At 38.5% G+C, this 12,150-nt stretch overlaps 1 protein-coding gene across 8 annotated transcripts in view; it reads left to right on the top strand.

Annotated features, from left to right (window-relative positions):
• Positions 1-537: 537 nt before the first annotated feature.
• gemin2 (gem (nuclear organelle) associated protein 2) overlaps positions 538-12,150 on the top strand; it is a 31,343-nt gene continuing 19,730 nt past the window's right edge. Inside the window, exons 1-7 of one of the 8 annotated variants that reach the window (XM_052026869.1) lie at positions 723-823; positions 2,051-2,184; positions 3,008-3,190; positions 4,039-4,123; positions 7,459-7,548; positions 8,232-8,291; positions 10,121-10,234. In XM_052026869.1, coding sequence (XP_051882829.1) covers positions 3,072-3,190; positions 4,039-4,123; positions 7,459-7,548; positions 8,232-8,291; positions 10,121-10,234 — 468 coding nt within the window. In that variant the 5' untranslated portion in view covers positions 723-823; positions 2,051-2,184; positions 3,008-3,071. Of the gene's footprint in view, positions 824-884; positions 1,054-2,050; positions 2,185-3,007; positions 3,191-4,038; positions 4,124-7,458; positions 7,549-8,231; positions 8,292-10,120; positions 10,235-12,150 lie in introns of those variants that run through there. The other 7 variants (XM_052026851.1, XM_052026886.1, XM_052026860.1 and 4 more) reach the window with 7 other exon arrangements.

The following is a 12,150-nucleotide window of genomic DNA, read 5'->3' as shown; positions in this document are numbered from 1 at the left end:
ATCTATGCTTGCCTCAACTCGTCTTCAGTGCCATAACTGTCAACTTCTCAATCTTTCAAACATTTATCTATCTCCTCCACCAACGCATACCTTTTGAAATATGTTTTACTGTAAAGTCTGCATGCTGTGAATTGGACTGTGACTCCTACTCCACATCCAATTCACTGACAATTCAGGGCAGGCACGGTAGTGTAGCGGTTAGTGTAACGCTATTACAGCGCCAGCGACCCGGGTTCATTTTCAGCCGCTGTCTGTAAGGAGTTTGTATGTTCTCCCCGTGACTGCGTGGGTTTCCTCCGGGTGCTCCTGTTTCCTCTCACTTTCCAAAAACGTACGGGTTAGGAAGTTGTGGGCATGCTATGTTGTCGCTGGAAGTGTGGCAACACTATGTAAAAAGATGTATTTCACTGTGTGTTTCAATGTACATGTGACTAATAAAGAGATCTTGTCTAACCCAGCAGCACCAACGGACACTGATGGTTTCCCCTTCTGCCTCGACGCTGCCCTCTCAACGTCTGATACCAATGCGCAGGCGTACTTTAACGCAATGCCTCCTGGGTGTTGTAGTCCCGACCGTGCAGTGGGCCAGTGGGAGCCGGAGGCGAGGCTGCGCCGCGGTGGCCTGAGGAAGGGACGAGTGTGAGTGTCGCACGGACACGTGTGTGGGAACCGTTAGATGCCCCGCGCGGCCGCCGAGCCCGCGCCTGAGGCTGCGCGAACCCCCCGTGGCGGGGCTGCGTGTGGGCGCGGCCTGGCCTGCTGACTCCCCGGCATCAGGTTGTAGCCAAACGTGCGTCGGGCATCAGCGGACACGGCTCTATCGGTGAATTTCCGTTGATTATCCACGTCCTGTCCTGACTCCTCACTGGTCCCGGTGGAGTCCACGCTGCAGCCTTGTACTGTGCCAGGAAATCCCCTCCGGGCCAGTCACTCAGGTTCTGAGACAGGCTGCACCTTCGGAACTGACTGCTCCTTGGGTTGATTTGAAAGATTTATAAATAGAAATTTATTTAAGATTAATCCCTTGCATTCTGGCCAACTTCGATCAGCAAGGTGAAATTTGTTATCGATTCACGACTATTTGTGGAAGTTGGCTGGTTTGTTTCTTACAGTGCAACCATGTCTGGACTTTAATTCCTTCAGCATAGCCATGGTTTTGGGGTGAATACAAATTTGTTTGTTTCTTTCCCCAACTCACCGACTACGTTTCGAAGTGACAAACGTACCATCTCTTAATGGAACTTCTAAATAGTTCAAATAGCATCCCAATTCTTTGCAGTTTAAATAAACCACAAAGGAAGGTCCATATGCTGTTTCTTTGCTGGAAATTATCAGTAGTTTTTCCCATAAAGGGAAAAAGAATTTTTGTTTTACAGCAAAGCTCCCATGATCTGCTATTGTTCAGAAATCTTTGATGCTTTGGCAGCCAGCTCATTGGATGTTGATTCCTGTGCTCCGTTGGACACTCTGGGTTTGAGGTCCCAGTTCTTGCACTCCCTTTGCTAAGTTGGGACCCCAGTTCCCACACTTCCATGAAACTCACCAGGACCCTGTTTCCCCCACACCCTTGAAACTTGCCTGGTTTTATTTCTTGCCCTACTATGAAATTCACCTGGTTCTGTTTCCTGCGATTCCTTGAAACTTGCCTGTCGCTTGTTTCCTGCGTTCCCTTTAAATTTAGTCCTGATGCAGGATCCCTTTTAATCGGTCCTAATGCAGGGTCTCAGCTGGAAACATAAACTATCCATTTGCCCCTACAGATGTTGCTTGACCCACTGAGTTCCTCCAGCAGTTTGTTTTTTGCTCCAGATTACAGCATCTGCAGCCTCTCTTGTGCCTCCCTTTAAATTTACTGGGTTCACTGGAAAATTTATTAAACTACTATATGACATCTTTTAAAAAAAGTGAATTAAAAGTGTTGGAATATTAATGATAATAACTTTCAGTAGTCCAGAAAATCTTCCAGTCTGGCACCAGCAAAGTCCTGATCATGCCAGATTAACAGTTTGAAATATTTCAATGCATTTCTTAAAAGTTATTTTTTCCCCAGATTCCAGCATCTGCAGTCTCTTATGTCTCAACTTTTCTACCATGGTGACTTGTGTAGGATGATGTAGGACTTGTGTTGTACACACCAAAAATACACAGAGCAAAGAGGTGGTTAACCATAAAAACAAATTTGTAGTACGTATTTAAATCTGTATATCTCACTGCCTTGTACTCACCACCCCTCACCCCCTCCATTTTGGGGGTAATGACTGATAATAGAAGATGCAACTGCTTAAAAAAAATTCAACCTCTCAACATTTTCCCAGTTAACAATATAAATGTTAGCTGAAAAGAAAAGGCAAAAATAGTGCTATGGGATCTTTAATGTTCATCTCTAGACATTGGGACTTGGTTGATGAAGATTTCAGTTTATTATTAAAAGCGTACAGGACTTGTGTTTCAGTTTTGTGTTTCTGGTCTGTTAGAAACCTTTGACATTAATTTTTATTATGATCTAAGTTGCTCTACAAATCACTGATATAAACAAAGCTTTGCTAATTTCACTGGCACACAGAATACTAGAGTTTAAACTGGAGACAGTACTTCCTTCTAATCAATCCAATCTTTCCAAATATGTTTGTTGTAATTTATGTAAAGTACTATAGGAGCCTTCATTGGACTTTGGTCACAACTCAGTTTTGCAAATGAGAAGAATGCTTTATTAATATATTGATCCAGTCCTACCTAAGCAAAAGGATTTGTTCTGCGGGATAGGAACAATGTAATTCTTTCCAATCAAAAAAATTACCATAAAATGCAAATTGTATATTCTTCCAGTTTTTTAAATTCAATTAATCCAAAAATGCACTATCATCAGAATGTACTGTTGGAAGTACTGATGATATTTCATGGTTTTGCCTGTTTTGCAATTTCTCATTACAAGCATAAAATGTAAAATGTTTACTCAAATGCTTTGTTTCTCATAGTATGAATTTTCTTCTGATTCCACATCTATTAGGTGAATCAAATGCAATTCTGAAGTTAAGTTTTCCTTTTTTGGGTGGCAAAATGTTTTGATAGAAATGAATTTTGATGAAGAACTGATGCCCAGGCAATTGCCTGTGGACGACTGGGATACCACTGAAGACTTTGACCCTAGTGTGCCACCAAGAACACCCCAAGAATATTTAAAAAGAGTCCAGTAAGTAAAAGTGTCTGAATTAAAACTAATTATTTGAAGTAACCAAAGGTGCAAAAAAGTCAAATTGCAAGACCAGCAGTGGATGTTTTGCATTGTATGCAGGTGCATTTGAGATGTAACTGCTGTGTAAAAGTATAATTGTATCTGCTTTCCATCAATAGATTGGTGCTCTTGCCTTGCACCATTCATCGACCAAATATGGCATTGGTGGATGATTGGTGCTTTTGCCTTGCACCATTCATCGACCACATATGGCATTGGTGGATTCCTGGAAAAAGAGGACTTTTTTTTCTTGTAGGTGATCCATGACTATTGGAGATCAGAGGGTAGGAAGGTTAGGTTCATTTCTCTAAAAGGAAAAAGGAAGTCTATCTATCATATTTAATTAATAGCAAATCCTTGTACCATATTAAATACATTTTGCGCTTGCCATAAATTTGTATAATGTTTGTAAATACGTCTAAGTAATGGTCTTTATCAATTTAAGCATTCTTATCAAAGTTAGGTTAGAGCATAATCAGAAATGTTTTAGAATATAGATTACACATCATACTCATGGAGAAGTTCCCTGATTCTCATCCTCGGAGATGGATCAGACGTCATCATGCATACCAGTAATCTAGGAAAACACAAAAAAAGTGGAAGAAATTATCTGTTTCAAGTTCTCTTGAGGTTTTATTTTGTTAGATTGTTAGTGGACTACCTGAATATAGATATTGGATATTTAGCTGAAAGCTTGAAAGTAAATAATAGTGGATAAGAAAAATGTAACAGGATGGTTTTGTTTTATTTGCAGTTTACGGTTTTGGATTGTAATTCAGAAGTTGTATCTAAATTTTTGCACTCAGGATTGAAGCATCAAGATGTCCTGAAGTAGTGGTGGCAAAAATTGACCCAAGAAAGTTAAAAAGTAATCAGACAGTAAATATTTCAGTAAGTACAATATCTGTTTTATTAAGTGAAATCTACAGTATTTTCCTGACTTCTTTATTTCTATATTATCAGTCAATGCTACTGAAGTTGGTTGTTATTTCATTTGACTGTCCCCCTTTTTTTCCCCTTATCCCACCGGCCCCCATCACCTTCCCCTCCCTCGTCCTTTCAATCTGCCCATCACCCACACATTCCTCCCACCAGTTCCCCTCCTGACATCCTTTATCCCATGGTTCACTGTCCTCTCCTATCAGATTCCATCTTCCTCAGTCCTTTGTCACTTCCACCTATCACGTCCAAGCTTCTTACATCATTCCCACTCTCCCTCCTCCCTCACCAGCATATCACCCCCCCCACCTGGATCTACCTATCACCTGCCAGCTCTTACTCCAACCCTTCCCCCTGCCTTTTTATACTATCTCCCCTCTTTCCAGTCCTGATGAAGGATCTCGACCTGAAAAGTCAACTGTCCATTTCCCCCCATAGGTGCTGCCTGACCCGTTGAGTTCCTCCAGCTTTCTGTGTGTTGCTCCAGATTTGCAGCATCTGCAGTCTCTTGTGTCTCCACTTGACTGAAAAATTACACCTTTGCAATTGACCTCCATTTTAAAGACAAAGTCGAGTTAGTTTAATTTGGTCTAGGAAATATTTTTGTTTTTAGTTAAACTTGTGCAGCATTGAAGTTGGCATGCATGCTTATGGATGGGATGGTCGACTCAAATGGCACAGTTAAAAAATAATCCAGAGAAACAAAGGACTGCAGATTCTGGAATCTAGATGAAAAACACGATGATGCTGGAGGAACTCAACAGGCCAGGCAGCATCAGTAGAGAAAAGCAGGCGGTCAATGTTTCCGGTCAGGACCGTTCTTCAGGATTGAAGATAGGAAAAGGGGAAGCCCAATATATAGGAGGGAAAAGCAGAGCAGTGGTAGGTGGACAAAAGAGGGTAGGTGGGGTGGGCATAAGGTGGTGATAGGTAGATGCAGCTAAGAGATAGTGATAGGCAGGTGCAGGGGAGGAGGAGAGAGCAGATCCACCGGGGATGGGTGAAAGGTAAGAAGAGAGAGGAAGAAAAAAAGAGGCTAGGGAAGAGAAGAAGCATGGTGAGGTTGGGGGGGGTGGGGGGGTGGTGGGGTTTGTGGGAAAGGGACGTGCGGGTCCCTTAATAACATCGACTGCATTCAGTGCTCCAAGAGTGGCCTCCTCAACATTGGTGAGACCAAATGCAGACTAGGGGACCATTTCGCAGAACACCTGCGTTCTATCCATAACCATGACCTGCATCTTCCCATTGCCAGTCAGCTCCCCCTCCCACACTATCACAGATATGACAGTCCTCGACCTCCTCCACTGCCAGGAGAATTCCAAGCGCAAACTGGAGGAACAGCTCCTGATTTTCCATCTTGGAACCTTGTAGCCCACTGGCATGAATACTGAATTCTCCCACTTGAGGTAATCCTCACCTCCCCCCCCTTCCCCACAACCCTCCACCCACATGCTTCTTCTCTTCTTCCCTTTCCTAGCCTCTTTTTTTTCCTCTTCTTTCTTACCTTTTACCCATCCCCTGGTGGATCTGCTCTCTCCTCCTCCCCCGCATTGCTTATCTCTTACCTGCATCTACCTATCACCACCTTGTGCCCACCCTGCCTCCGCTCTTTTGTCCACCTATCACTAGTCTGCTTTTCCCTCCTATATATTAGGCTTCCCCTTTTCCTATCTTCAATCCTGAAGAAGGGTCCTGTCCCAAACCGTTGACCGCCTGCTTTTCTCCACGGATGCTGCCTGACCTGCTGAGTTCCTCCAGCATCATAGTGTTTTTCATCTTTAAAATATTAGTCTTCTGGTGAACATTCTACTCTATCTATAACCTTCAAAATGAATTGATTATTTGGACGTTTGCTGTTTGTGGATCTTGCTCTGTACAAATTCTCTGCTTAACATTGGTTTGACTTAAAAACAAGCAATTGTTTTAAAAGTGTTTTAGAATGTGGCTAACAAGATAAATTGCAAAATAAGTACATTATTTTTACTTAGAACAACAAAATTCTTGTTTATCTGTGTATGGTATTTCCCTTGAAACTTGGTTGGGCCTTGTATCCTTTACCTTGTTACTTACATAAAGAATGCTTCCTGTTGTGTGTACATCTTGAAAATATAGTTGGGAATAGTCTAATATATTTTGAATCACTGTGTGAGCTAAAGGGATTACACTAAATGAAGTGCACATTTTGTCTCCAATTGCAGTTGCAAAATTTATAGGGTTCAGTGTCACATTAATATGATTTTGTTTATTTATGTGGTTAGCCGTGGTAATATTGTATGCGACTGACAATTAATCACAGTTAATGCATGCAATTAACGCAACACATCATTTTTTAAAAAAAATTCTAGTCCTCGGAGCTCCAACACTTCCTTTCAGAAGCACGCAGCTCACACACATCCAATGATCTGCTGAATATGGGACCCATTCTTTATGAATTTCAGCACCCAAGAAAATTCACACTTTTTGATAAGCTTCATGTGATACATAGCCAGTCCTCTCATCCTCACTCAGAGACAATCAGCAATATTTGTCAACCATTGCTGATTATCATTGATGGGGAACAACACCCCACCTGCATTGTAAGTTGGCAGCAGATAAACAAAATGGGGGAAAGCATATGAAGACAGTGGATGTCGTAATATAAGTATCCATTTTAGCTGGGCAAAATGACTACCCACCGTCAGCTTTAAAGAACTTTGAAAAAGTGCTGTAACTGGATTGAAAGTTGAAAGGTAAGTGGCACTTATGATCTTGAGCAAGGTCAAGTAGCTGTAGCAAGTCCCAGTGAATTAATTGGGTCTTAACTGTAAATTTGTCAAAATTTTGTTTAACAATACAGTCAAAATTGTGATTTAATCATGAATACATTTTTAATCTTGCAATCTTTTTTTTAATCCTTTGATAGCCTTTGTATCGTATTGAAATTACCTTTGCTTTTGTGTGCCTTCCTACTGTGCAATAAAAAAAATTCTGAAGGTTGCATAATATTCAACAGATGATCAAAGTGCACTATGCAGGGTGTAATATATTTTCTCCATTATCTGATAATTTTCTTTAAAACGGTGTATATCAGGAGCAATCTGCTCTTTGTATTTTTTTAATAAAACTTCAAAAGGAAGTAGTTCCGGCACTATATGAAATAAATTTCCTACCCAGCCACTACATTTTTTATTGTTGCTGTAGAAATGGAGTTACTTTATCTTCATCAGAGCTTAAAGTACAGATATATTCAAACTGTCATTTTGTTGCATGTTTTGGATATTTATCATAATTCAATTTATATATTTTAGCTGTCGGGATGTCAGCCTGCCCCTGCAGGATTTTCTCCCAGTCTCAGATGGCAGCAACAGCAAGTCGCTAATTTTTCGATCCTTCGACAGGTAAAAATCTTTGTTTCTACTACCTATTCAGGGACACAGTGGTGAAATGCATTTAGAATTACATTATAAGGGAAAGCCAAATTAATTTTCTAGCCACATATAATATTGAATTTAAGATACTTATTATTAATAAGATTGTGAATGTTTTTAAATATGCACTGGGAATATTATTTTAAATATTGAATTTTTTTAATCACAGAAGTATTTTTGGTAATAACATACTCAAATACTAGGATTAGTACCATAACCCTATGGCATTACATATAAAGTTCTAATTACAAAATGCCTGGTATACCTATGTATTGTATAAAAATAACAGTGACCTATCTAAGCATAAAATCTACAGTTTTAATGGATTTAAAAATATACACAAGAAGGTACTAAAAAAAAACTATCTGCTTTCGATATTTGTATTTCAAAAATAAAATTTATGCACATTGGGATGAGTTTATGCTAATTTATGGAGTGCTACAATAACGTGAAAGTCCGCAGATTGAGCAGGGAATGCGAAATGTAGCCCCAAACCTCTGTGCTAGCTAAATGCTAAATAGAAATATAATTTTTATTACAGTCTGCTGGTATTCTTGCAGATTTTACATTTTTTATTTATCATTTCTCTTGCAGCACAATAATGCTCTTGTTTTAGGGAAATGACATTAAATTTTCTTCGCTTTATTTTCCAGAGTATAGACAAACACAGAGATCATTGGAAGTCACAGCCTTTGGACAGTAATGTGATGCTGGTACGTAGCATTATAGATGAGCTGAAGAAAAGCATTAGCCATGTTTGTGGTGATGTCTTCAATTGAATTGTTACTCGTGTTATCAAGGATGTTTATGGATTTGGAGGTTGTGATTTTCAGCAAAAGGACCCACTTTTTTAAAATAAAGCAAAGATCCAAATCACCTTGACAAGGATTTTGCTGACAGTGGCTCTCTGATGAGATATGGAATTGTCCCACACTTGCACAATGCCTGGACAAGTGCCTTCTAGACTTGATTGGGGAAGCTTCAATTGATACCAGGGTCTTGCACAATGAAATCTGGTCATTCACGTGGGTGTATATAAGTTTCACCCATAAAATGTTAGGAGAACCTTTGAGGTGATAAAGCCTTGTCCCCAGCTTTGTCTATCAATACTGCCAATACTTTCAATGATGAATGTCTGTGATGTTCAAACACGTTCAATGCTATTAAAAACAAAATAACTAGTTAAGATGTTTAAATTAAAACAGAAAACACTGGAAATACTCAATAGGTCAGGCACCATATCTGAAAAGAGAAACAGAATGTTTATGCATAATAGTATAGGATGATCCTGGAACTGATGAAAGGTCATCAATCTAAAATATTAACGCTTTTTCTCTCCACAGTTGCTTCAGACCTGAATATTTCCATCATTTATTTCAGATTTCTAGCATCTGTAGTTCATTGCTTTTCAGTTTAAAAAGTAACATATAAACATTTGTCTCTAAAACACTTTAAAATAATTTTAAAAATTTTAAAATATAGTTAATTTGAGAATTACCTTATCGCCTTTGGAGGCACAAGAGACTGCAGATTCTGAGCCCTGATGCAGGGTCTCGATCCCAAACTTCGACAATCCCTTTGCTTCCACAGATATTTTATGACCTACTATGTTCTTCCAGCAGTTTGATTTTTGCACTTTATTGCCTTTCTTCCATACGTTTGTAAAATCTCATTTGAAGTGAATGAGCTTGCAAATCTGGCTGCAATAGCTTCCTTTACCAGCCACCTACCCTCCCCATCTAGGCTTCCTTGTGAAGAGTAGCCACTTGGATGAGGTATTGAAGATTAACTGACATCAATGCTGGTTTACCCAAGTATTGAATCATCAGAAAGTGGGGCAGAGAAATGTAGAGGAAATGAAAATGTCCCTATTAATTTCACAATTTCTTCAACTGAGTATGTGCTTAAAACATCTTATGTAACAAGCTGAATCGTGTCCAGGTCCCAGCAGTTAATTAGATACTTATGCATTTTTTCCCTATAATGCAGAGATCAGCAAGAAGTAACAGGGATTACTTTCCAGGCTACAGTTCACTCTGTGCCTTCCCTGCTGCAACTGAAGTATTTCCCTGCCTTTTGTCCATGCATTACTGATTAAAGAGATTAAAGTCAGATTTAAAGCTTTGCCTTGGTAATTCTAGCACATTTATGTAACTTGGGTTACAATGCAAATGAGAATGCAGTTCTCAAAAACCTCCCTCTCATTCTTTTGGAGTAAGCAATAGTTGGGGGCAGATCTTCTGTATATAGTGTTATGCTGAAATGCAATTCTGTGTAATGTTCAGCATTGTTTACTATATAAAATATAGGTTATTTAGAGATAAGGCAATGCAGGTGATGTCTAATGGTTGCTAAAAAATTGATGTTATTCAGTAATATCTTGCTGCCATCTAGTGACAGATGAATGGTCTCAAATGTTTGCAAGTTCATAGTGTTGTTTTAGTTTTAAAGTAGATTTTGCACCAGTTTTGTAGAAAAGTAGTGTTTCCAAGATGATGAAATATTTTTTCTAAATTCATTGAAATTCATTTATACATTATAGCCATCTCCTGAAGATGAAGAAGGGTGGAAAAAATTTTGTCTTGGAGAAAAGTTGTACTTAAATTCGTCATCAATTACTAATGAGATTGATAACCCAGGGATTGACTATGTGCAGGTAATTTATTTTTTAATTGTGTATTTGTAGCTATCAAAAACAAAAGTTTTACAATTCAGAAGTTCGTTACATCCATACACTAATGATTGATGTCAAGCAAGCCTTTGTTTATATTAAATAAATGGGGCTTCATATAAATGAAATTGATAAAGATGTAGAGGCTCAACAATTTATTTCCACTTCTTTCAATTTCATTATAATCCAGTATTTTTATTAGTGTTTTCTTCTTTTGCTTAGTGGCAGACATCTAAAATTTGCAGAGAGGAACAGGAACACAAATTGCAAGATAACAATTTGAATTTCAAAGCAGTAGATATGCTGGATTCATAACTAATTCGAGGAGATCTTTTTATAGTTTCAGTACTAACATGACTTGATTCAAATAATTAATCATCACTAATGGTCATTTTATCATCCACTTCCTTTGGAGTTTATTGTGGTGATTGAAAATGCTTCAGTAAACTACTGCTTTGATTATTAACAATAACTGAATCAGTGTCTTCCGTCTAGGTAACAATTTTGTGCATTTGTTAAACAAAGTAATATGCAGATTTACATATATTCTTGTCAGTTAGGATAAACTTTGGACCTGAAGATCAATAAATCCAAACAATATTACTACGAATGGAAATTTTTCATCTAATGTTAAATGCTTTGAGAAATGTGCATAGAAGCTAAATAATTGTTAGTCTCACCACAGCTGTACATTACCATATTGATTAGAAGCAGCAAGCATAAAATAATTAGCTAATCCAAAATGAATACAAATAAAGCTTGCAAAGAGCAAAGTAAACGAGACAGTTAAAAAGCATGCTGCTAAACTTTTGGTGAGTTAATAAGAATCTGGCCAAGTAACACTTGAGCTTCTCAGCAAATACAAAGTACACTGCTGGCAGCTGAGTATTTGCTCCTATAGCTGCAAGAGAAGAGTGCATATTAGAAATAGAAGAGTAGCACTTGCATGCTCATCATGTAGATTGCATGGTGAACATATCTTGCCAATGTAGTAGGAAGTCTTCTGTAAAACTACCCTCATCCAGATTGGAAATCTCAAATCACAATACGCAGATGTCATTACAAGTGCAGATGCCTATAAGTTCATAGTGTGGACTGGAACAAGCTAGGTATATATACCAAAAGGACCATGATAATGTGATTATCAAATGAAATATAAGAGAATTGTGCCTGCCATGGTAAAAAGTAGCAGATTGGGCTACAAAGTGGTTTATTCTCTTGGCAAAATATTGCAGAATGTGGAAGTAAATTCTAACTTTGAATATATATATTATATCTTTGAGAGAAGAAACATCCAAGAATGTTCCCTATGCACCCTCTTTAGTTCATCTTTTTTTTGCAACTGAACAGAGGATCTGTGAATTCCTTATTACATAAGTAGTGTTTGTGTTGTAAGTAACATGTATTGTTAAGATGTATTTGGTGTTTGTACCTTCATGCTCTTTTCTTTCCATGCACTCGGAATTATTCAGATTACAGGCTGTCCCCAGGTTACGAACAGATTCCATATTTACATACATCCATAAGTCGACATTGTCCATAAATTGGAAAATACACAAGATCACTCTATGGTAACCATACTACTACAGTATTGTAATGGTGTTAATGAGGGGCCAATTAACATGAACATTTATTTATTGTTTTCCCCTGCCTACTTACAATGGTACAGAATCAGGATGTTCCATGCTCAATGGCTGGTTTTGATGGGCTTAAAGTATCGGTGGAGGTTACATTGTTTAATAAAATATGGTTGCACAAGTATCAATAGAAGCCATTGTTGTCAGTTTCCAAAGTAACTGTCTTATGTGGCCTCCCGCGATGAAAGTGGCAGGCTATGTTCTTAAAAGACAATGGTGTCTGATTACTGCGAGGAGGTTACACATAAACAGGGTTTTTTTTTG

The sequence above is a fragment of the Pristis pectinata genome, chromosome 1, assembly GCF_009764475.1.
Source record: "Pristis pectinata isolate sPriPec2 chromosome 1, sPriPec2.1.pri, whole genome shotgun sequence".
Classification (NCBI taxonomy): domain Eukaryota; kingdom Metazoa; phylum Chordata; class Chondrichthyes; order Rhinopristiformes; family Pristidae; genus Pristis; species Pristis pectinata.
This window is presented reverse-complemented; position numbering and strand designations above follow the sequence as displayed.